Raw genomic sequence first — 27,028 nt, forward strand, 5'->3', positions numbered from 1 at the left:
CAACCACAGGTTTTCAACAACTTGTTCAACATTTTAATGTTTCATCACAAAATCGAGAAATTGATTGTACAGACAATTTTACAGAGTCAAGTATGAGTTTCTTATAAGCACAAATCCAGAAAAAATGCAAAGGAGATTATATAACATGATAAGAAATGCAAGAAACATTCTAATTCTCCAAAAATAACGATAAAATTTATATTGGACCATGGATAACAAAGAGAGGAAAATGTATATTCTTTTTTACGTTTTCCATAGTTCATTTGGCTTGTACTTTTTCTGTTCCCATAGGGAGAATACATTGCTGAGATCACAGTGGTGACTATTTTATGTGCAAACATATTCATACCAGCAGAGGCTGCAGATTAGATTCTTAGTTCTTATCCTTTCTTTTAAATTCTACCAAAAACCCTGGAGTAGGATTGGCTATAAATAGTATAGTTAGAAATAGTAACCCTGAGGAACAGAAACAAAAATGCATCTTTAGAGAGTTCAAACAATTTAGAGAGCCCAAAAATTATTCTTCACTTTCAAATACTATTAAATGGAATCACCCAAGTAGAACAGAGAAGTATACATTCTTACTCTGAATAAATATCTAGTTTGATTTCAGGTAGCTTTAAAGATTTTTCTAGTTTTCCTTATGAACAGCCCAATTAGAAAATTTTGCCATCTTAAAACATACAACGGTGAAAATAAAACCCAAAGTCATAAAATGACAATGAAATACTTTACTATCAGGCATTATCTGTTACTGTATTTAGAAACCAGGCACTGATGAAAAACAGGTTACTCAAATGTAACTAGAGAAAAATACTTGCAAGAAGGGCTATATATTTTGAAAAACATTTACAATTCATTTGTTTCATGTACAATTTGACTAACCTGATTTTATATTTTACAGTTATAACTTTTCTTGATGATGAAAAAAGTCATCAATGTACAATTTACCATATACAAAATAGTATTCAATTATTTAAAAATACATACAAATAATAGTTATTACAGTCTTCTTGTTTAAGCCTTCATCAATATCCTTTTTCTATAGTATGTCTGTAGAAAGTAAAGCGAAATGTCCAAAACATGACCAGTGCTTGTAAAGTAAAAGTATGGGCTAATTGGCACCAATGAGGACAAGTGCTATAACTTTTATGTATGCTGTGACATACCATTGACTAAACTTCGCAGCTGTCTCACAACTGTCTCTATTAGCTTCTGCTTGTCTCGATCATTCTTCCTGAACTGAGCAAATATATTGTTCTTTTTGCTAGTATCCTTCATCCTGGAAAACATGTAAATTTTTTTGTGGGGAAAAAAAGGCAATTAAAAATTATTCTAGTTCGAATGAAACACTTTTCAGAGCTGAGTCAAAATGTAACAGATTAAATATCTTGCTTGACATGCTTTGAATTCTCTCAGACTAATCCAAGTTTTAGGCTTAAAAATATTCTGTTAAGAAAACACATGCTCCTTGCAAAAATGTTTTTAATTTTTTGAGCAACTACTCATCAGCCACATTAATAACTTTAAAGGTTACAGCTATTATAAAAATATGACAGCTTACTCATTCAATGACAAAATAGTTCCATAAAGTATGCTAAAATACATACCCTCTATGGACTCTGCAAATCACATTCACAGCAAGACAAGATGAAAGGAAAAATAACATTAGAAAATTTAAAACCACAAACTTTTGCTTGTCTTGTACTGTAAGTTGTTACTGAAGCAAATTTATGTTGAATATGAACCTTTCACAAATTAAATTAACTGTAGAAATTTTGAAATATGAGAGGCTAAGGGTTTTAAAGCTTTAACTCCAAATTGAAAAAATTTAGGGTGATAACCTAATAATGAAATGACAGCTCAAAAAGACAAGTTCATTCTATCCTGGGAAAATACTCACTAAATCCCATATGTCTTATTTTTTTAAGCTGGAAAAAAAAAGTACAGTGTAGATATTCTCATTTCTTACCATGCAATAAAATTCAGTTATTTCAAACCATCAATTTTTAGACCTACAAAGAAAGTTAAAAAAAAAAAAGGCCTACAGGCACAGTAGGATCTGATAACACTGATATAAAATATTCTCATTTCTGTGCCATATTTGGTAAAATATCTGCTTTACTGTTTTAAAGCCTTTCTGCCAATATCTTCAATTCTCCTACCAATTTCCTACCCAGTTCCTAATGAATACTTAACATGTTAAGCATATTGCCATTTAGACTCCAAGATGAGCTAATTTGCTTTTGATCTCAAAACAAAGAGCAACATTTAAATAACCACAATAGCAATAGAATAAGAGGTTTGCTTTTTATTCCTTGTCAGGGATTACATTTTTTAGTGTAGACATAACCCTTATTGGTATAAACCAACCTGTTCTTATCATTGTCACCAAATCTAAAATGTCAAAAATATCCAATACTAAGTTTTTAGCACACATACTCACTTCTCCAAAAGGGTAAGGGCGGTATTTGGATTTACTCGAAGGTATTTAGAAGCTGGTTGTCCATAGTCAGCCAGGTAAGTAGACCAGTCCCATACCATAAAGAGGTCAAGAAGCTAATGTAGGATAATAAAAAAAAAACATTTTTATCTGTTTTCCAACAGCAAAGCATATACAGTAAATATATTATTCTTAATCTATTGTACTTACTGAAAATGAATGGGACAAATTTCAACAATCTACCACACATTGCAAAATGAGTCATTTCTACTTTTAAAACTATTTAAAACTGACATGTTACTTTTCTCTAGTAAGTTACAGGATATTTTCTAGTAAAAATATATTAACATAAGTAAAGTAATACTGGTTTATATTACTATTACAAATAGAAAATAATTTCACTTTTGTAATATTTTCCTATCTGTAACAAAATATAATTTATAAAGGCCCTGGTGTTGACTATAGCTAATTTAAACATTTTAAATATTTCAACTAATTGAACTTTATTTCCAAAAGATGAGTATAATATTTATCTTTCAAAGAAACAGTTTGCACCTAGATTTTCTCCAAATTCAAACCAGAAGCTCTGATAATCTCAATTAAGTGCATTAAACAACCCCTGCTGGATTCTCCATGGTGATAGATCCTCAGTAATATTATGAAACTGACAATTTCAAGATTTTGCCTGTTAACTCTGACAGATAATTCTATATAAACAAACCTTAAAAAATTGTTTTCTATAGTATTTTTAAGTTGACTATTTGCTTCATAAAACTATAAACAGTTAGGACTGTTGTCAACTATGAGAGTAATCTTTTAAAAGCCAATGCAGTGTCTAACTAAAGCACCAAACTCTTTATCCAACTTTAAAACCTTAATCCCCTTTAAGCCATTTAAAACCAACTTCCTATCCCCATTTGAATTGTTTCAGTAAGCTAAATGCTTTACTTGCTACCTTCCTTCAGGTTTCATATTATTCTTTCTTTTTGTTTTAACTTACTTTATAAGTAAAGAGCCTGTCAGTTTTGTTTTCAAATGAAGAAAGGAAGGATTTGCATTTACTCACAGGATATGTGAGCTGACCCACTGATTTAGAGGATAAAAACCTCTAGTGTGATTAAAGACATTCAAAGGAGTTGCAAGTAAGAAATTCTTCTTTGAGAAAGTACAGGGAACACTTTACTGTTGTATTTTCCTATACTGAGCTTTGGGTATAACATCTAATAGTAATTCTTATGATATTATGATATTTCATGATTTAGAATCAAATCCAATTTCAAATTTATGATAGGCATGTTCTTGCTAAAACACATCTGCACGAGGGGGTTATATTAAATGACCTATAAGGTATCTTCCAGAGCAAAATCTAGGAACCAAAGATCCAATGAACTACTGGGACTAAGAACCACTTTATTATTTCTATAAAAGATGCACAAATGCAAAAACACTCCCAAACAGCCAAAGCTGAACGAGTGGTGTGTAAACTAAATTGGTAAAAAAACAGAATCAAAAACCTCAACAGCATGATGTTACCTTAGCTTGGTGTGATGTTTAGAGACCTACATTTGGGACATAAAGCATCTGAGTTGGAATCCTGTCTTGGTCAGTAATTTATGAGCTCGATGATCCTGGACAAATTAGTTAAGCTCTGAGCCTTGGTTTACTCATTTATAATCTAATTCTAATTCTAGAAACTTATGATGAAGAAAAGGTATGCATAGTAAAAAGGTTAAGTAGTAAATAGGTGAGGTTGATTAAAAGTAGTTTGATACTTTGATACATAATTTTTCATTATTTTTTCTTTCTTTACCCCATTTCTTCCCCCACCACCAAGAACCTCCATACATAGGCATAATCAAAAGTCACAATTTATTGGGTTTCCTAAGAGGTATGTTAAATCTGTTCAGTATCATGATTCTGTATTTGTGGAAAATCTGGGAAAGGCCCAGAATAGAGCTCTAAACCTGGAGTCAAGACCTGAGTTCAACTCCAACTTCAGACATTTACTATCCATATGACCCTGAGCAAGTGGCTTTAATCTCTGTCTGCCTCAGTTTCCATAACTATAAAATAGATAATTTTTAAAAATTCCCCACGGTTGTTATGAGAATCAAATAATATGATATTTATAAGGTGCTAAGAAGAGTCCTTGGCACATACAATAGATGTTTAGTAAATAATTGTTCCTATCAGAGAGCGACTACATGGCTATTTTATAGAATACAATCTCTCTTTTATGACAGTACACCTTCTTGGATACAGAAGCCTGGGGGACATCTTTCTCAAAGGGCTTTCTGATGGTCTGATCTACATTCCTCCTCATTCCAACAGGAAGCTGGCAGGATATTACACAATGAACAAGAATCTATACCAACTTCAGATATAAAACTAAGACCCTGTGCTAGGATAAAGAGAAGATATATCTCAAAATTTTCAAAGTCACTTGTAATCTTAGGAGTCTCATCTGTTTTAGTACCTACATTAATAATTTTACATATTGGCATATATAAACATATTTCATGAAAATCCAGCAAAGTCTGAAAATCAAAGAAGCTTTAATTAAACTATGATTTCATTGGAGTGGGTATTCCACTGATACAGATTGCAATCTACAATTTTGGGTTATTAAGTTGTTGCACATTTTTGCTACGTGACCATCCCACTTCCCTTTCACATCATTTGCCTCTTGCTTCCTCCTCTCCTGACTTTATTTATCTCTGGATAAAACCTCTAATAGAAATCCTTATGATATCACACCATCTCATGATTTGCAGTCATATTTTTTAGTAATTTAGAGAAAAGGAAAGATTTGATGAATGAGGTATTATTTGGATTGGGTTTTCAAAGACAGGTAAGAATTGAACAAGTAGAGGTAATGCTAAAGGAAGAGATTCTGGGCAGAAGAACAACAGATATCTATAGAGGCACATACAGAGGATGATAAGTAATCTGGTTTGGCTGGAGTATACAGGGTGTATGGAGGAGACAAGAATGGTAAGGAAAGGTAGTTCAATTCTTGGCTATTACCTGCAATGTTCCAGGAGTAACATACACCAAATTCAGTGACATGTACATGTTATTCTAACAAAGATATTATAGAAATTAGAAAGTTATCATGTATCTTGATACTTATTAATGTTTTATTGTTGTTTTCAGTAAAAACATATGTGGTTATTTTCCAACCATTCAGTGTTCTCTATTTTCCAGATATCTTCAGAAATGATCCTTTGATTAACTCACAATTCTGTCACCTCTTGCAATTACACTTTGTATTTGGTTTACTAAGCTCTTACTTCTCCCTCTGTTTTCTTTGGTGCAATTTCTACTTCTTCAGAGTACACTGGAAAGTATAATAATTAAACCCAAGTGTGGTAGTTCCACTGTCATTGATGGAAAAAAACAAATCTGTCAAGCTTCTTGACATATCTTTTCCATTTTCACCTGCTAATTGACCTCCATCTTGTTCTATCCTTAAATGCTCTGGGGCTAATCTGGATTAATTAGGTATCATCAAGTTTCTGTGATTTTTTTCCCCCTTATACTGCTTTTCCAATTTTAGGAGGTTATATTGCTCATAATCTTGTGTTATCAACCTGAAATAAGAGAACTACCTATATTTCTAAATTGTATCCTTTGGCTTCCATATCTATCTGCTTGGTAAGAAGATAAAAGTGTTTGTTGATGAGGCAGTATCTAGGATTTTTTTTTATCTCATTATGGGTGCTGATTCATATTGGTTAAGCTTCCTTGGAAAATGTTGATATCTCTGTTAATGTCCCATTTTTCAGCATCAATAGCTTATTTAAACAGTTCAGGTTAAAACTGTTTCAATTCTACCCTGTCTTCTCATTTTTTATTCTTTCTTCAAATTTGAAATTGATTGGATTTTGTGCCAATAAATCAGTGATCTGACTTTACAGAGTGGCTTCAAAATTTTTCCCAAATTAATGTCTGTAAGAATATAATCAGGGGTGGCTCAGTGGATTGAGAGCCAGGCCTAGAGATGGGAGGTCCTAGGTTCAAATATGGTCTCAGACACTTCCTAGCTGTGTGATCCTGGGCAAGTCACTTTACCCCCATTGCCTAGCCCTTACCACTCTTCTGCCTTGGAGCCAATGCATAGTATTGACTATAAGATGGAAGGTACGGGTTAAAAATATATGTGTGTGTATATATATATATACATATATATATACACACATATATATAATAAAATATTTATTATGTCATTTGGTATTTGATGCTTCCTGATTTTCTTCTTGAAAAAAGAATTCATAGTCTATGGATATGAAGTTCAGCATTTCAAAAAGTGGTCTTCTTGAAAATGTTTACCATAAGCACTGCAACATGGTCAAGAGCTCCATAAAACTGTTTTTGTTCCCTTTGGGCACATGATAAAACCAAGTCTGCCAACTCCAAGAATAACCTGGAAGACATCCTTTCATTGAGTTGCATCTTTCTTTTGTATTTTTCTGGCTTCATTGCAATAGAACATCAAGATTGATATAATTCAATTCCTTCATGATACTCTCATACAGCCACTAGACAAGGATTTCAGATTAAGAATATTAAGAACTATTTTATTGATAGTCTAGCAATCACGAGATTCTTAGCATACTCTGCTCATTTGTCCACCACTGTTTCATCACCATAGAACCAAAAGGTGGTAAAACAAGACTGGTAAAAGACTGTAGAAAAGGTTTTTTGTGTTTTCTTTGTTTTGTGGCTTATTCCTAAAGTGCAGTTTTGATTATATCATTCTTCTGTCCAAGAAATTTTAATGTCTCCTTATTGTATTTGGGATAGAATAGCATTTAAAGTCCTTTATAATCTGCTTCAACTTCCCTTTACTAGTTGATTACCTATTATTGATCCTGCTCACAAACTCTAGACTTTGGCCAAACTAGACTTCTCATTATTCCTCATACATGGTGTTCCATCTCCTGCTTTCTATAGTTATAAAAGCTATTCCCTATATTTGGAAGCACTTGTTTTTGACATCCATCTCTTGGAACCTCTATTGCCCCTCAAGGTAATTTCCTTCAATATACCAATGTGTATTTATTTTGTAAATATCCTGTATTTACTTATCTGTAATCATGGTATATTCCCTTGGTAGAATTTGAGTTACTTGAAGGCAAGAATTACATCATTTCTATTTGTATCTCCAACAGTTAACATAGTGCCTGGCACACAGTAGGAACAAAATAAATGGCTGCTGATTGTAGGTTGACAGTGTTTCAGTCTACTAGTAATGGTCTGGGTAGGCTCTCAGAAAGCAGTGTTACTGGGACTCAGAGACATTCTAGTATGGTAGAACCTGGGAGATGCACCGTACTGTGGTAGTATTTGAGATCACCTATATCCCATGATGAGGCATCAAAGAAGGTCTTACTATATCTAAAATAAGTAAAAAACATTCAACTCTCTAAAGTGCTTCAAGTTCTGCTTCAACATGGCAATCAATAAGTAAGACATTAACAATTATACAAAACCTTTTTAATGCTTTTGTTTAAAAAATAAGATTCAGGGGAGTTAATTTGAAAATGAAATGCAAAGATGAAGATCATACCCTAACTGAAACAAAAATCTATCCCACATAGTTTGAGTACATTACATATAAGCTAAGAACAACTAAAATTACTTTTAAACTGCTAATCCTCTCATAATACAAAAAATCAGTATTAGAAATGGCTTATTTTTAATAGCCAAGTAAAAAAGCACATCTCAATTATTAAACATCATGAATATCATCTGAATTTGGTAGCCCAATTTTTCTCTTAAAGGATTCCAAAACACATTGGATATCTAATTTGATATAAAATGGAGTTATGCCAATATTTTCAAGTTAATTGTATGTTTCAATTTCTTGATGCGTGCTGTGATGCTAACTGCGAATAAAAGGATCAGCTTAAAGAAAGAAATGGTTGCCTGGGTGGTCCCGTTTGCATTCTCAAAAGAGCTGAATCAATGAGGAATCAATGTCTTACCTCTCTGGACTATGATGTCAACATGTTCACCTGGCTAACAGTTTCCTCTCTGTTGTATGGTTGCCAGTCTGTATTTAGGAAATATGAGTTCTGAGGCCATCATGGGCCCAAATAATACTTTCAGCATTTAGCAAAATGTTTGAGGGAACTGGAGCTTTTAAAATTACTTTTTGCATTAGTAAAAGTTGATCATTTTCTTCTACAAGTTGATTTAACCTTAGGTGTTTTGAGGCACCAGCTAACCTAATGCAAAAAATAAATATATTTAAGCTAGTCTCAAGGGTAGAGACATTGGAGAACATCAGTTTTCCTCAAGCAAAATGTGAAAAATAACCTGGAGGCCAACCTCAGTCCCTAAAATTTCATTTTTCCAAAGATCAAATTGACCTAAATCTTGGGGGTTGGCTTTTGCAGATGTCACATGTGAATTGGGAGTTCATTTTTCCTATGGCTTCAAAACTCAAAGGCAAATTGTTCCCAGTGTGCTTCAAAGGAAAATACCTAAATACAATGCCACTTTCAAGTAGAAGTATGTTACCCAACCCAGACCTGAGGTTAATCATGTAGCACTCAGAAGAGTTGAGATGAGAACAAAATTAGTCTTAATAGGACACATCCAAATCATCTGAGTGGAGAAAAGACTGGAACAGTTTTTAGCTCTGCTTTGAGCAGATGTTAAAATCAAATGCTAGAATCAGTTTGATCTTTAAGGTAGTCATTTTCTTCTACTTCAATAGCATATAGTTATATACATCATGAATCAACAACCCATGTGTATCAACAATGGCACATAAAATGATTTCAAGTAGCATGCTGGACCCCTAGGCATAATTTCAAAAGAAGCAATCTTCTCTTTGGTATCTTTCCACATTTCTTTCTGCCCTTTAGCTGCTGAGTGCTCCCATGATGCCTTCTGGCTCTCTAAAGCCCTAGACCATGGGATGCCATATAGGATGGACAACCTTTTGAGCTTGGTGTATCGAAATTAATCAAAAAACCAAGTGTAATGCAGGTGGTATGTCACTTCAAGAAACAAAACATCCTTCTCGGCATGCAACCCACTCTGTCAGTGCTGACACATGTATCATAGGTTCACCATCATGGTCATATAGGCATGCACTTGCCTAGCGCTTTGTATATTATGTACTATCCCTCTGTCCCAGCACATGCCAGAAAGCAGAATTTAGCAACTTAGCACTCTGCTTCTTTAAGACTGATAAGGCTATGGCAACAAATGAAAACAAAAAACAATTACTAGTTCCTTCACTGACAAGAATTCAAAACTCTAGCCTTCTGAATGCCCTCCTCTAGAGACTGTTCTTCAGCTTATCAATGTCTTTACTAAACAGATAGAACTGATCGCAATACTCCGGATGTGGTATGATGAAGGCTAAAAATCATAAAGAGTACCACACTAACTTATTCCTGGAAATTATGCTTCTATTAATTCAGAAAATCACTAACAATAAATAACAATCATGCAAAATCCTGATTTTGTTTAAAAAGTTATATCCACTTTTTCAGGTGAGTTCATTAGAAAATGACTTGACTGTTGTGTCTAACTGTTGACTTCTACTTATTAAACTTGTAGTTCACTAAAATCTCAGATTTTTTTAAAGGCAAAACTGCTGGCCACATTACTCTCTCCCTACCAATTTCTTTCTTTTCTTTTCTATTCATTTAGAAAAAGTGCTTCAGTTACAGCCCCACCCCCATCTCCCAGAATCCTATACCTGGCCCCAGTCTTCCTCCCACCTTCTCTACAAAATGAAAAAAAACAAAACCCTTGCAAGAGATATGCATAATTGAACAAACACATTTCCACACTGGCCATGTGTTTCAAAAATACTGAATGAAGAGGTGCAGTAGGGCTAAAGATGGGCAAAGGTATTCCAGATTTTCTAGAGAGTGGACTTTGATATGATGTGATCAATAAGCCTCATTTGAATTTCCTGGAAAATTTTTAGAACACATTGTTTTAAACCCTTACCTTCTGTCTTAGAATCAATACTAGGTATCAGTTTCAAGGCAGAAGAGTGGTAAGGGGGTAGGCAATGGGAGTTAAGTGATTTGCCCAGGATGACAGAGCTAGGAAGAGTCTTGAGGTCACATTTGAACCCAGGACCTCCTGTCTCCAGGCCTGGCTCTCTATCCACTAAGCCATCTAGCTGCCCCCTAGAATATATCTGTACCACCTCTGCCCCTGGTGGGATTAGGTAATTTTCTGGAAGACTATGTAAGTTTGGAGAGCTGTGCTTTCTTTCTTTTTTTATTTATTGATAATATTTTCCCATGGTTAGATAATTCATGTTCTTTCCTTCCCCTCTTCCCTCCCCCCTCTCTGAGCTGATGAGCTATTCCACTGAGTTTTACATGCATCACTGTTCAAAACCTATTTCCATATTATTAATATTTGCAATAGAATTATCATTTAAAGTCTATATCCTCAATCATATCCCCATCAACCATGTGATCAGTCATGTTTTTCTTCTATGTTTCTACTCCCACAGTTCTTTCTCTGGATGTGGATAACGTTCTTTCTCTTAAGTTCCTCAGGACTGTCCTGGGTTATTGCATTGCTGTTCATAGAGAAGTCCATTACATACGATTGTGCTATCATCCATCTCTATGTATAATGTTCTCCTGGTTCTGCTCCTTTCACTCTGCATCACCTGGAGGTTGTTCCAGTTCACATGGAGTTCCTCCAGTTTATTATTCTTTTCAGTACAATCCCACCAAACAGATACCACAATTTGTTAAGCCATTCCCCAATTGAAGGGCAGCCTCTCATTTTCCAATTTTTGCCACCACAAAGAGTAAGCTATAAATATTTTTATACATGTATTTTTTCCTTATTGAGAGATGTGATTTCTGATTGGCTAAGAGACCACTGAGCCCCCAATGCTGCCTATGTACACAAGAGCTTGATGGCTTGACTCTAATGAGATGCAATTTAATAGAGAGAACCATACAGTCTTTTGTGGTTGGTCAAGCATTCTATTCTTGTCCAATTCTTCGTGGTCCCACTTGGCATTTTCTTGAGAAAGTTTCTAGAGGGATTTGTCATTTCCTTCTCTATATGGACTTCAGGTCCAGAGCTCTATCCACTGTTCCACCTCACTTCTCCAAGGATAAAGTTTTGCTCTTGCGTTGAAAAAAATCACTTATATAAGTACAAGACTTGCAGAGATATGGCTGACAAGCAATTCATCTAAAAATAATCTGGATTTTAGTGAAATACAAGTTAATATGAATCAATGGTGTGATACAACCACCAAAAAATGTTAATGGAATATTATGCTGCACTGAGTTGAGTGCTATCCAGAACATCAGAGATGTTAGTCATAGAGTACTTTAATCTGATTAAACCACATCTGAATTATTGTGTTCAGTTCTGGTGATCAAATTTAAAGGGGATATTAATATTCTGGAGAGTAGAGGGGTAGCTGGGTGGCTCAGTGGGTTGTGAGCCAGGCCCAGAGATGGGAAGTCCTGGGTTCAAATCTGGCCTCAGATACTTCATAGCTGTGTGACTGTGAGCACACAATATTGATTCTAAGATAGAAGGTAAGAGTTTAAAAAAAAATGCTGGAGAGTGTCCAAAGAAAGGCAAACAGGACGGTGGAGGGTCTTGATGTTATGCCACAGGAAAACTGACTGAAGCAATTAGGGATGTTTAGCCTCAAGATGACAACACTTAGCGGAAACATGATAGGTGTTTTCAAATATTTGAAGAGCTGTCACCTGGAAGAGGATTAGGCTTATTCTATTTGGCTATAGAGAGCAGAACTAGGAACCAAGGGTGGAATTTTCAAAGAAACATTTTTTTGTCAGGCTTTAGGAAAAACTTAGTAAGAGTTATCTAAAAGAAGAATGGGATTGCAATGGTGAGAAAGAGACCTTAACAGAGGCTTTCAAGCAAAGATGGGATAAACACATGTTAGAGGTTTTGCAGAAAGGATTCTTAGCCATATTTTGGGTAGAAGTATGCTACACAAAATTCTCCCAGCTCAGACTCTATGATTCTTTCATAATTTGGAAACCCTTTTATAATATTTTTCAATGGAAAAGTCCAGACAAATCAGATAGACTGTAATAAGACAAGCTAGCACTTCTGGTGGTGGTAACTCTCCTTGAACTTTAATATTGCTTAGCATGTGGACATAGGACTTTTCTATTTATTTAATTTCTCCCTTTAACAATGTACCTAGAATGTCATTTTTTTGTGAAACAACTTAATAGTGTTAAGTGAAGTATACCTATATCTACATACATGCATGTAGTAATGAAGTAATGAAGAAGTAACCCTTCTCCTACCAAATTGACTTGAGAAAATTGTATTGATCTAAGGGACTGAATTGATAAGAACTAATAAAAACACAGGTCACTCTCTGAATAGAGTTGAGAAGAGATCCACAAACAGAGAGCAGGCTAGAACAGCAAAGAATACCTGTAAGCAATATCTAAAACTAAAAGCTGGGCACTACATTAGAAAAGAAAACTGTGGCAAGCCAGAATCACCTTCTATGGTGTCTGGTCTCTCTAGTTCTAGACTTCTTTCTTATCAGGCATATAACATGGTTTTGCTTCTTAGAATTTTCTCACTTTATGTGCTATCCTTCACTCTGAGACATACAAATGAAGACTACTTGCTACAGAATGAATACATAACATTTACATTTAGCTATATTAATAAAGGTTTTATCTCTATTAGTATCTTTGTATGTGATGCCTTTATTCCCTTCTCCCCTAATGAATCTGAGTATGGATTTTACATATAGAATCACAGAGGAAAGAAACCCCTAAGCACTTTTGTTAGGCTTTTGATTCCCCACTTGAAAGTCTCCTGGAACTTGTCAGACAACTGGCACTCATCCTATAAGTGCTAATTACTCCTTGCTTTTTGTTTCACTCCTAAAACTAGCCAAAGGGTCTCTGTCTCTTTCTTACTAATAATAACTTCATATAGAAAATGTCCACCTGATCCTCAACAGTTCATATCACTTACCACTCACCAGGAAACCTTGAGTAAATCAGGGAATATCCCCTGATTTACTCTCATTTCTTTTAATCTGGAAGCGGGGCAGCAGATAATACTTTGCTCTCTGCATAACTGTCACCCTGGAACCACTCAAAAAGGAAGCATTAGTAATACATGTTACAAAAGGGAAAGGCTGGAAGTTGCCTTTGGAGTTATCACACCAACACCCCAATCCACAAACTGGGAGGACTGCAACATCCTAATTCCTTCTCTAACCCTCCTGAGGCCTAGGACTCTTTAAGAAATCTTTAATTGGACATATGCCTTATGCCCAAGTTCTTTTCCTTCTCCCTAGTGTGGACACAAGTTACCACAAAATCAGTCATTTGGAGGGGCATGTGCTGCCAAATGAAGGATCCACAATGGGCAAGAGGAACAGATCAAGGTTTCTCCTCATCGTGAAATTCCTCAGACTCTTATTCAATGGGCTATAGAGTGATCTCTTACTCAGAACTCTATTATCAGGAGCTATAAATGACCGGAAATTTACATAGATCTTTAGGCAAAGATAGCATGGTGGAGGGTTTCTGCTTTGTTTTCTTATTCTTTCAATAAAATTTAAATTATTCAGCAATATAAAAGAATGGCATACTTAGAAATAGGATGTTGGGCTCATTATCCTGGATGCATAATTTTCCCACACTTCTTGGATAGGGGTATGCAAAGACTAAGGAAATGAGAAAATGCTTCCAAATGTGCACCCAGGTCATTCATGCCATGAAATTCTTGGTCACAAGTGCTAGATATTAACATTCAGCTTTATAAGCCATTTGGTGAATACATCAAGGATCCCGGTGGTCTCACTTATGTGAATGTTATCTTCAATGGCACAGATCCATATAATTTCATCTAGTAGATAGAAGACTGGGTCTAGTCAGGAAGATCTAAGTTCAAATCTGCCTCAGACACTGTGTGACCCTGGGCAAGCCAATTAACCTATTTGCTTAAGTTTCCTCAACTGTAAAATGGGGGATTATATAGTAGCACTCACTTCCCAGGGCTATTGTAAGAATCAAAGGAAACAATATTTGTAAAGTACTGTGCACAGTGCCTAGCGCATAGCAGGTCCCATATAGACGCTATTATTATTATCTTGACAATTTTTATATTCTATAAATCTACCAGAGAGGTACATTTGACTTTCTGATGAGGGAGAAACCATTCCTCTAGCTCTCTTGTCAGTGTGTGAACATTCACAGATCACAAGTGCTGTTCAGTGGTAATCCCTCACTCTTATTACATGACCAGATAACTTTTTCTTCCAGGAGTACAGCTCTTTAATGGCATATTTTAGACTACTTCTCTGGGACAGTTTTTTAAAACTGATACTCTATTGCAGCCTACTCACTCACACTATGAGCCTTTTCCATTGCCCTTTGGTGTCTCACAATTTTACTTTTGCCAACTAGGGTAATTCATGATTCATGCTGCAAGGTATCTCTGGAAGAATAATGATATTAAAAAGATGGGCTTTAGTTTTGGGGAAGAATCAGAGGTCATTAAAAGCATTTCACTATTTTTCAAAGGCAATCTACCTGGCTCTCCTCCCATTCAATTCTGTAATTCTGTGCTCAATTCCTTGTCCATCAACAGTATCTGGTAGGAGAATGGGATGCACTATATTTCTTAACTAAGTAAAATTTTAACTTCAGTTCATACACAAAGACCTGGAGATATAGAATATTGTAAATGTGTCAAGTTTTCTGTAAATATCTTATTGTAAAGGAATGCATTTCTGTGATTATGTTAATTGTTCACTTGATAGCTCTAGTTAAGGCATCTCCAATGTTTTCGTAAGCTCTGTGTGATCTATGGCATGAAAGGTAAATTACTTAAATTATGTATGCCACAGAAAACACCCCAAATTTTCCTTTTGAGATTTTTTTTGTAAATAGGCAATGCCATCAAACTCTTGAAAGCAAATAGTTCCTAGCTATATAGTTCATTCTTTGTTCAAATCCATTATATCATCAGTCACACTTTATAATATTCAATTATGTAAATAAAATCACCAATAAAATTTGAAGGTTTATAAACCAAGGAAATCAAACACTGAAATGTCTCATGAGAGTTGCTAGTATTCATTATAATATTTTTTTTTTGTTATAAACCCCTACCTTCCGTTTTGGAGTCAATACTGTCTATTGGCTCCAAGGCAGAAGAGCGGTAAGGGCTAGGTGATGGGGGTCAAATGACTTGCCCAGGGTCACACAGCTGGGAAGTGTCTGAGGCCATATTTGAACCCAGGACTTTCCAACTCTAAGCCTGACTCTCAATCCACTGAGCTACCCAGCTGTCCCCTATTCATTATAATTTTAATTGACTTAGATGAGTCACTTTGTTTCAGTGAAACCTGGCAAAGGAAAACGATCTGCTCATATGATTGAGCTTTGAAGGAATTCAAGTAACAAAGGAAGACAGTATAGATTAATCAATGAATACTTGAAAAGCTAGCCATTTAAGAGGGGTTTAAGTAATACAAGTTGAAATGTTTTTTTTGTTTTTCTGTTTTGCATACCCTATGGCACAGTTCTGAAGATGGACTGAGGGGAGCACTTTAAAGAACTTCATTTACTTATAAAGGTATGTGATTTGCTTTCTAAATTATTCAAACAAGATAGCTAGCAAACTGGAGAACTAAAACTTAAGGCAAAATGTTCTGTGAATTGAACCAAGTAACTTTTTTTTACAATTAAACAGATTTGACCTAGGATACTTTGCTAATGATTTTAAATATCTCTGGTGATTTTTCTGTTAAGAGTCATCTTGAAGGCAACAAGGTAGCTCAATGGATTGTGAGCCAAACCTAGAGACAGGAGATCCCGGATTCAAATTTGAAGTCAGACACTTCCTGGCTGTGTGACCTTGGGAATGTCATCCCTCCCCCCACTCACCCCCACTGCCACTGCCTAGCTCTTACTGCTCTTCTGCCTTGGAACCAATACACAGTACCAATTCCAAGATGGAAGGTACAGGTTTTAAAAAAAAAGAATTTTCTATCAATGTGTACTATGAGATGGAATATAAAGGATATATGTAGTATTAAATTAAATAAACCAGAAATATCAGATTCAGTCTTTTTTAAAAAATGTGTTTGTGGCAACAGTTAGGCAGGAGGGTACCAAAAAACCTTTAAAAGGTAGCTGTCACCTATGACACCTATATAGAAGAGCTCTAGTGAAGGGTTAGATCAAATTGAACAAACTTTTGTCAAATTGGCAAAGATGGCTATACTTACAGTCATATTTCAGAAAGTAAATATACAAACATAAGCATATGCATATGTATGTATACATATACACAAATAAACGTACACATGCATGTATGTATATATAAATGTACATCAAAACTGACATGAAAAAGAAAGATTAGGCGAAACTAAGTATAGAACTCTTTTCTATTCATTCATTCATTCATTCAAAAAACATTTATAAAACACTTAGAATGCTGGAGGAGACACAAAGATAGGGAGCAGCTGGGTGGCTCAGTGGATTGAGAGTCAGGCCTAGAGATGGGAGGACCTAGATTCAAATGTGGCCTCAGATACTTCCTAGCTATGTGACCCTGGGCAAATCACTTAACCCCCATTGCCTATTCTTTACTGCTCTTCTGCCTTGGAATGGATACACAATATTGATTCTAAGATGGAAAGTAAGAGTTAAAACACACACACACACACACACACACACACAGAGGGTGGCTCAGTGGAAAGCCAGGCCAGGAAATGGGATTCAATGGGTTCAAATTGGGTTCAAATCTAGCTTCAGATACTTCCTAACTGTTTGACTTTGGGTAAATCACTTAACCCCAATTGCCTAGCCTTTATTGCTCTTCTATCTTGGAACCAGTACATTGTATTCTATGCATTCTAAGACAGAAGGTAATGGCTGTTTTGTTTTTGTTTTTTTTAAAGGCACCTGTCCTTGTCCTAAATGGATTTATAAAGACAGTTAAAGTTACATACTGGACATACTAATACATTGATGGTGGGGCTAAGAGTTGGTCTATCCATTAAAAAAAGCAATTTGGAACTATACAAAGTGATTAAAATGGCCATACTCCTTAAATCAGTAATTCTGCTGTGAGGTATTACAAGGTATCAATGCCAAAAGGAAAGCTCCACATATGCCAAAATATTTTTGACAGCATTTGTGTGATGGCAAAAATCTGAAAATAATGTAAATTCCATGAATAAGGACTAAACAAATTGTGGGATATGCATGTAATGGAATATTGTTATTGTGATGTAAGTGAATATCATTAAAACAGAGAAGTATGGGAAGATTATATAAACTGATGCAAAATGGAGTAAAACCAGGCCAACAACATACATAATGATTCTGACAATATAAATAAAAGGGGGATGTGATAAATACTAAGAAATTATAATTTTTTAAGAATGTGAAATTCTACCTAGAATGTCAGCCCCAGCCCCCATATTAGTTTTGCTGAATGTTTTCTTCTATATTATAAAGCAAAGAGATGTTAAAAAAAAAAAAACCCAAAACATCTTTTGGGGGCAGCTGGGTGGCTCAGTGGATTGAGAGCCAGGTCCAGAGATGGAAGGTCCTGGATTCAAATTGTAAGGGGTAAAATTAGGGTTGTTGACTGAATATATTATACTAGTGGTCGCCAGGAATTAAAATTCAATCCCAATAAAATAAGTTAGTGTGGGATTTTTATGGTGCTTTAATTACAATAGAGGGAAGAAAGTAAGAAGAAGAAGAGAGAGAAAAGGGAATTGGACTGCTCTGGCAAGCTAGATAGGAGTTGGAGGTCAAGGAAAGGAGGAAAGTAGGAATCAGTCACCTCACCAAGGTAGCTAAGGGAAGACGCCTCACCTAACCCACACTATAGAACTTCTCCCAGGCACCTCACCGGCAAGCTGCAAATGCCAAAACCCGACAAGAACTGCAAGCATGCCAAAACACTGCCCAGCACTCCCCACGCTCCTGATAAAGCCCAATGTCATGAGCGAGCCCAACATCTCTAAGTGAGAGAAAATGAGAGCCAGCAACAGGAAGTGACGCAAAATATATAGACCATTCTTTACATCACTTCCTGTGTCTCACATGAACTAATGGTATCTTAAGCTTGATTTAGGACAGCTCAGGGGGTCTGTTTCTTATTTGTTTCTTATTTGTCACTTGCTAGCACATGTTGGTCATAGGCCATCTGCCTAAACACTTAATCTTAAGTAGGGGTGTATACATTCCTGGTTGCTAGAATTCTAAGACTAAGCAGGGTGGAGAGAATCTAAAATTCACAAAATCTGGACTCAGATACTTCCTAGTTGTGGACCCTGGACAAGTCACTTGATCCCCATTGCCTAGCCCTTACCACTCTTCTGCTTTAGAACCAATAAACAGTATTGATTCTAAGGTGACAAAGGTTTAAAAAAATCTTTCATTTCTTCATCAATTCTCTGGAGGTAGATATACATGATTTATTATTCAAACTGTGAAGATTAAATTAACTCTCTGGCCTATTTTTAGATTTAATCACCAAAACTATAAACATCCCATTCACACATGAGTGGGGAAGATCTGTGACCCATGTGTGTAATAGTGGGTGACGAATCAGAATCAAACTGACTGCCCCTGGGCAGTCCTAAGCAAAGCTTCAACTATAATTGGTAGACATGAAAGTGGAGAAAGGCACAGGAAGTGATGCAAAATAAAATGGAGTTACAACTTCCTGGGACTACTTTGACTTCAACTTTACTTCTTCTGGAGTTCTGAGTTCGAGTTGGAAGCTGGTGAAGAATCTGCTGACTGGACCTGAGACCTTTCCTGGTGAAACTGTTCTTAAATCTCTCCCTTTGGACTGACATGTGGTGAGTAAAAAGAGCTGACTCTTTTCCTGGATTTTTTGAAGAGACTAGCCTCAGGAGAGACCTATCCTCTTGAGAGAAGCTTCCTGAATCTCCAGGTCCTCTGCTCAAAGCCAAGGCCTCTCCCACTAAGATCTAAACTCCCCTGCCTGGGTTGAGCCAGGGATCGGAGCAAAATACTTAGTGCTTAGGCTAGATATCTTACCCTATCCTCTCTCTGATTTTTTTACTTCATTCTTTCTATATTTTGTAAATAAATTGTAAATAAATCTTGTTGGAATTAAATTCCTGGCAATCCTATTTTTAAAACAATTCAGTTGAACCTTTTATTAAAAAAAACCTTTTCTCCCCCATACAAAACCATATTTCTGTTACTGCATAATATGTTCTCTTGGTTTTACTCATTTTACTATTCATAATTTCATTCATGTCTTTCCATGTTTATTAAAAATTCACCTGCTCATCATTTATTATGGCATAGTAGTAGTCTATCACAGTCATATGCCATAACTTGTTCAGCTATTCCACAATTGATGGACATCTCCTGAATTTCCAATCTTTTTCACCACAAAGAGAACTGCTATAAACATTTTAGAACATTATAGGTTCTTTTCCTTTTTCTTCAATCACTTTGGAAAACAGAACTAACAGTAGTATTATTGGATCTAGGCTATAAACAGTTTTATAACTCTCTGGGTCATAATTCCAGATTGCTCTCCAAAATAGTTGGATCATTTCACAGTTTCACCAACAGTGTATTGGTGTTTCTATTTCCCCTCCAGCATTACTCATTTTGCTCTTTTATTATTTTAGCCAATATGATAGGTTTGGGATGGTATCTCAGAATTGTTTTGATTTTCATTTCCCTAAGTAGTAGTGATTTAGAGCATTTTTTCATATGACTATATATGGCATTGATTTCTTCAACCAAAAATTGTCTATCTTTTGACTATTTACCAATTAAGGAAATGACTCATATTCTTATAAATTTGACCACATTCTTAAAGATTTGAGATATTAGGCCTATGAGAAAATGGCTATAATCTAACATCTTAACATTTTTGTGTCATGGCTACCTTTGGTTGTTTGGTGAACTCAATGAAAAGTCCTTTCTTAGGAAGTTTTAAAATGCATAAAATAAAATTCATAGTATTACAAAAGAAGTAAATTATTTTCATATATATTTATCAAGACATTTCTAAATAAATATGTTAAAAGACCTTTAAGGGATGGATGGCTTTCTGGTAGTAAGATAAGAAGGAATATATTGGATAAATGTAGGCAATATAAAAACAAAAATTATCATTAAAATTTTACTTTAAAAACATAAATATTCAAAGGGCAAGAAAAAATATATAATGCTTGTATGCAATTAGAACACTATATTTGGTTAACATGTAATACAGGATGTTCTGAAGTCTCTCTTTGTTAGAATTCAAAGCTGGGGCATTTATACTATTACTCCACTAAGCCTACTGAATCTTATTAAGTTTTTGTGATATTTATTCAAACAATAGAAGGAAATGGACTTTAATTGATGTTAGATGTTTGAACCTAAAGAGGCCTCAGTTTTGCTAGACAGTTTATTAACCCCTAATCATCCAGTTATTTCCAGACTTGATTGTATGTGTAATTACCTTTTGTCAGGTATAATTTGCCTGATAAACATGTCAGAACACTTGCTGCTTAGTCTGTTTCAACAGATAAAATGCTGTCTTTCCAGAGCCTCAAGGCATAATTAACAAAGAAAAAAAAAGGCAGTTATCAAAATACACTGAAGTCGATTAACCAAGAAAAGAGTTCATGGCATATAACTGAGATCTTCTTTGTAGTCCAGTGCTTGCTTGAGTGCTTTGTTAGTTCCATTCTGCTGTGACATGGAAGTAGAGACAACATTGTAGTATTTAGGTTAATACAAGGTTCTTCTCACATGTACTTCAAAATGACCAGAGAAAAGAACTTAGAAGAAACTATGGACCTTACAAGGTCATCAAACAGTAGATCAGTCCCATACTTAGATATAAACTGAAGGAGAGTAGTGTAAAAATAGACTCGAACTCTGGACTTCAATCCCCACAAACCCTTGCTCCACTTCCCCAAAATGCTTTGTAATCTCACTGAAATCTCAGGTGGGCCGAGATCGAGAAGGGATTTAACCTGATTGCAAAGGCTTTTGTGGTCTCTTTTGGACTTACATTTTGGAGCAGACACGGCTCTTCCATGATGTGAGGTTATCTTGTCTAGGCCTCTCTGGCCTAGGCATGTGTTTCTTATCCTGTATTTTCTTTAATCCTTAATCTTTAATAAACCTCATAAAAATATAATACTCCTTGCAGAGAGAAACTAATTTCTACCTGCCTCAGTCTCTCCTAAATTTTAATCTTTACAGTTGGCGACCTAATGGGAGAAAAATACTCTCAATCTTCTGATTCTTTTCTGATCTTAAGTTCAGCCTTAAATAGCTAGTGCCTAGAAATTTTTTTGATCTACTTTTCTTTGGCTGAGGTTTTTTACTCTTGCAAAGCTGCTGCTTGTTCCAACCATTAGATAGCTCACAGGCTCGCTCCGGAACTGTTGCGTTTGCCGCCCACCTGGCTGCAAAGTTCTGCCTGCCTGTTTCTCCTGCTGCTGCTCCTGACCTCTCTCTCCCTTACCTGGTCCCTGCTTAACCCAGATCTCGATCACCTGGTGACCTGCCTGCAGCCCCCAATTCTGACCTCTCTCCGTCCTCACCTGGTCTCAGCCCTGCCCACCCCGGCGGCCCACTCCTGCTCCTGGCCTCTCACCTGGTGCCTGATCTCTCGGCCCTGCCTGCCTGTTTCTGCGCCCCAGACCTGAGTGCACGAGTGCACGAGTGCAACCCCAGCTGGCTCATCACCCAGATCCTTGGAGCAGATCGCACAGGACTCATTTCTACCAGCTGGTAACAGTATTGGGTAATTTTCCCTTAGGCTAAGCCTCTGAGTGGATGGGGGTATTGACCATGTGGGCAGCCTGGGCTCCATGTGGACTGGGGTAGGAGGAGGATTAAGAGGAGAGGAGAGAGAAGAAAAAAAAAGGGGGGGGGGAGAGGAGAAGAAGCAGACTTTTCAAACAGGAACTTAAAAAGCAATGTGCTATTTAAAAGGATACCTTTTGACTGTTCTGGTAATAGCATTGATGACTTCACCTGCATGTCAGGGAGAAGATTCAGCTAACTTTGGGGAGGCAAATGGGTGGCTCAGCGAACTGAGAGCCAGGCCTAAAGACACACAGTCCTAGGTTAAAATCTGGCCTCAGATACTTCCCAGCTGTGGGGCCCTGAGCAGATCCCTTAATCCCCATTGCTTAGCCCTTACCACTCTGCCTTCAGACAATAGACATTTAAATGGATAATTAAAAACAAAAACAAACAAAAACAACTACCCAAAGAACTTTGAAGACAGAGGTTATATTTTAAGGCATTTCAGACTCCAATGGTTTATTTAAAAAAATCTCTGTGTTTCTATTGCATTTTTTGTTTAAGGTTTAACTTTGTGATTTTAAATTCATATGTTACTGGATTCAATATTATTCTGTTATACTGTTCGTTTAATGTACTGAGTTTTAAAATTCTGTTGCTTTTCCCCCCATATATTGAACAAATATTATTGTAATTAAGCCCATATATGAAAAAACAGCTTTTTTCTATTTTTGACTTTGAAAATTGTCACATAGAGGATAGATGGACTTCAGGACGGGTTATAATTGTATAACAACCTTTGGAAAATTTAATGTGCTAAATATCTCAAATGATTTTAAGGGTTTTTTAAATATGATTTTTAGAATTTTTTTTTTAACAATCTCTGGTTATTTTGCCTGCCCCTATCATGAGGTGTAAGGCTCACTCTAGTAGCTGAAGAGAAATACATTTTATAACCCACAACCTTTCCGCATTTCTAAATATGTGAATGGAAGTTGGGGCAGTTAATCTCAGGGCATTTGTATCCCTAGAAAGCCTCTAAAAAAGGTGCACCCCTTTATTTATACTCTTCAGCTCATTATTTTACTTGCACCAGAATGATATATAGATTTCTTGATTATGTTCTTAATCCAAGATGAGTTTTACTTTGTTTAAAAAATATGTTTATACACCAAGGTTGAAAGATTGCTATGATTGTAAAAACTTGTGACAAATATCCACCAATTCATAGGTTTTAAAAAATGTCATATAGCAACTTATGTGAAATATGAAAGTGTGTTTGTTTGCTATTGCAATTAATTGGGCTATTGAGAATTTTGGGGATATTGATATCTACATATTTGTACTACTGTATTTTTAAAAATGAAAAAATGTTACCTGTCTCAATTCATTTGCCTTCTACTCACAGTGATCATGGCCAGATACAAAGAGGAAATGGATCTCATTTTTGGTGAGAAAGCCTTGTATTTTATATTTTCTTAGCTGACACAGAGTGTCAATGATTATAAGCTATATTTTTAAATTTTTAAAGCTCTTTTATTATTATATTTTTCTTGCATGTGCAATATACTATTTGTTTTTTTATTATCTTTTCTCTCCTTTTTATATTTGAAGCACATGTCACCAGCATTAAGAATTTCTTTAACTTTTTGACTTTTCAGTACTATAAGTTTGAAATACATCTGTCAGAGCATGCCCAAAAAGCTTGGGACTATAAAAATGATGCCACTAATTATTTAAAAAAATTATGGGACTTTGCTTACTGATTCTGTCTGATTCCAGGACAAGATATACACAACAGAACCATTGCACAGAGCCAAAGAAAAGCCAATCCAGGATGGATTGATGCACTTCTAGGCCAATACAAAGGTTTTGAACCTAGTGTGAGACTTGGGGTTGCGACACTTGACTTATGTTAAGATGTAGGGCTTCCTTGTGTCCACACTCACTCTGAAGATACTCACAGACGAGTATCTCCAAAACCTTGGCTCTTATAATCTGGTCCTCTTTTCTGCCTCTCATAGTGTGGTACCTTTCTGTAGTCCTGGCTACTGACTGGGTAAATGCATCATTGCTTAGATCATTATAACAGGTCCTGATTCAAGGACCTGTTATAGATTTATTTTTCTTTTACTTAGAATTTTTTCACATAAGACTTTGATAGTCTATATTTTCATCCAGAGTTTTTTCTTTTATTTGGATTTTTCTGATATCTTTTTCATTTCTCTTACCAATTGATTCATATACCTCATACCTCAGCCAGCATCCCTAAGTGATCCTGTATTTGTCAATCACCCTCTTAATGGGGGAATGTAAAAAATATCATTATTTAAATTGCAAAGTTTAAACTCCTTTTGAGAAGAATTTTAGGAAAAGAAGATGCTACCTTTCTGAATCCAGAACTGAACTGTTGGAGAAGATACCATGAAGAAGCCTCCAAACCAGCCAGCTGCACAAAAATTGAACTTTGGGTGTGGTTGATTGAACATTTATTTGTATGTATACTTTCATGCCAAAGGGGACTGCCCCCTAACTGGCTTTTTGTCAATGCGTTCAGCAATTATTGGTTTTATTCTTTTTTTTTTCTCTTATCCTCAAATTATTGTAATCTTAATTGATTATGTTTTCATGATCCTTTGGGAAAAAATTATTATTTTTTTTTTCAAACGATCAAACGTGGGAATGTAAAAATAGACTTGAACTCTGGACTTCAATCCCCACAAACCCTTGCTCCACTTCCCCAAAATGCTTTGTAATCTCACTGAATTCTCAGGTGGGCCGAGATCGAGAAGGGATTTAACCTGATTGCAAAGGCTTTGTGGTCTCTTTTGGACTTACATTTTGGAGCAGACGCGGCTCTTCCATGATGTGAGGTTATCTTGTCTAGGCCTCTCTGGGCTAGGCATGTGTTTCTTATCCTGTATTTTCTTTAATCCTTAATCTTTAATAAACCTCATAAAAATATAATACTCCTTGCAGAGAGAAACTAATTTCTACCTGCCTCAGTCTCTCCTAAATTTTAATCTTTACAGTAGGAAGAGGAAGATTAACTAAGAAGACATAGGGATTTATCTTCTTGGACTATAATTGTAGCTATTAAAATGTATTAAATTAATAAATGTATTTTTATTTCACTCTCATAATATTTGTGTATGATGAACCATGAACTATATAGGAAGTAAAAAAAGAAATATTTATTTAAACACTAGAAAATCCAATGTTTGTTTTTTTTAATCCTTACCTTCTGTCTTAGAATCAATACTATGTAGTAGTGCTAAGGCAGAAGAAGGTTAGGTAATGAGGGTTAAGTGACTTACCCCACAATCACACAGCTAGGAAGTGTCTGAGGCCAGATCTGAACCCAGGACCTCCTGCCTCTAAGCCTGGCTCTCTCTCTACTGAACCACTTCACTTCCCCTGTAAACCCAATATGTTTTTAGTCAAATAAATTGTGCCGTCATGTTAAGACAAATGCTTTCACTGATACTTTACATAAATATATCTCAAATTGAGAGATATGAAAAGACTACTGCATCATTGTTTATTATTTTAAATTAGGGCCTAACACATAGTTCTATATGCTAAAGATGCTTAATAGGTGTTTATTAACAATGTTAGCAATAATGGCAAAAATAAAAATGCCTAAGGAAGAAGAAAACAAGAATAAAAGGAGATGGAAGGAGAGGGAGGAGAGGAAAATGTTGAATATGAAGATAAATATAAGGAAGAAGACGAGAAAGAACAGGAGAAAGATGAAAAGGATGAGGCAGATGAAGGTGATTAGGAATAAGAGGAAGAGGAGAAAGAAAAGGATTTTTTAAAAGGAAGATAAATAGGAGGAAAAGGATGATGACAATAATGGTAAGGATGAGGATGAGAAGAGAAACTAAAATTAACAAATAAATCAGAATGTTCTTTGAGGAATACAGATATGTTGAGCTGTAATTCACAGAAAGGCATACTATTTTTACTTTATTTTTATGATTTTTTCCCTTTTGGCTAGTATTTTCTTTTACAACCTGATTAATATGGAAATGTTTTTACATGACTACACATGTATAACATACCAAATTGCATTCTCAATAAGGGAGATGGGGAGGGAGAGAATTTGGAATGCAAAATTTTTTAAATGAATGTTAAAATTGTTTTTACACATAATTGGAAAAAATTATATATATATATATATATATATTTTTTTTCCCCCCCTAAAGAATACCTGGGCTCAAGTCCTACCTTGAACAAATACTAGCTGTATGACCCTGGGTTAAGTCTCTTAAGCTCTCAAGGTCCCAAGTAACTCTCTGGGCTCGCAGGTAAGAACATCGGAGAAGATCTGAGTTCATAACTTGCCCAATGAAAAGCAGAATGACTTTGGGCAAGTCATTCAATTTATCTTGGTGTCAGTTTCCTCATGTGTAAGAGGATAATAGTAGCATCTACTTCATAGGATTGTGAAAATCAACTAAGATAACATGAGTAGAGGACTTTGCAAACATTAAAGATTTAATGCTGAAGGACATTATCACCATTATTATCCAAGATGATAAGTGGCAGAACATTACCCTACAATGTGCCGGACACTGAGCTAAATACTGGGGATACAAAGAAAGGCCAAGGATAGACCCTGCTCCTGAGGAGCTTCCAATCTAATAAGGGAGATGCAAACAACTAAGTACAATCAAGTTTTAGAAAGGATAAATTGGAGGAAGACACTAGATGGTAAGGTACTTCAAAATCATACAGAGACTCTTTAAGACTATCTACTACTACTTAGAAATGA

At 35.6% G+C, this 27,028-nt stretch overlaps 1 protein-coding gene across 5 annotated transcripts in view; it reads right to left on the minus strand.

The window, feature by feature from the left end:
• Positions 1-10: 10 nt before the first annotated feature.
• The window catches only part of EXOC6 (exocyst complex component 6), a 214,003-nt gene continuing 186,985 nt past the window's right edge, over positions 11-27,028 (minus strand). For all 5 annotated transcript variants that reach the window (XM_056802427.1, XM_007478800.3, XM_001375293.5 and 2 more), the window contains 2 exons: positions 2,447-2,559; positions 11-1,282 (listed from right to left, as the gene is read on the minus strand). In XM_056802427.1, the coding sequence (XP_056658405.1) occupies positions 1,150-1,282; positions 2,447-2,559 (246 nt within the window). In that variant the 3' untranslated portion in view covers positions 11-1,149. The remainder of the gene's footprint in view (positions 1,283-2,446; positions 2,560-27,028) is intronic.

Source organism: Monodelphis domestica, chromosome 1 (assembly GCF_027887165.1).
Source record: "Monodelphis domestica isolate mMonDom1 chromosome 1, mMonDom1.pri, whole genome shotgun sequence".
Taxonomy (NCBI): domain Eukaryota; kingdom Metazoa; phylum Chordata; class Mammalia; order Didelphimorphia; family Didelphidae; genus Monodelphis; species Monodelphis domestica.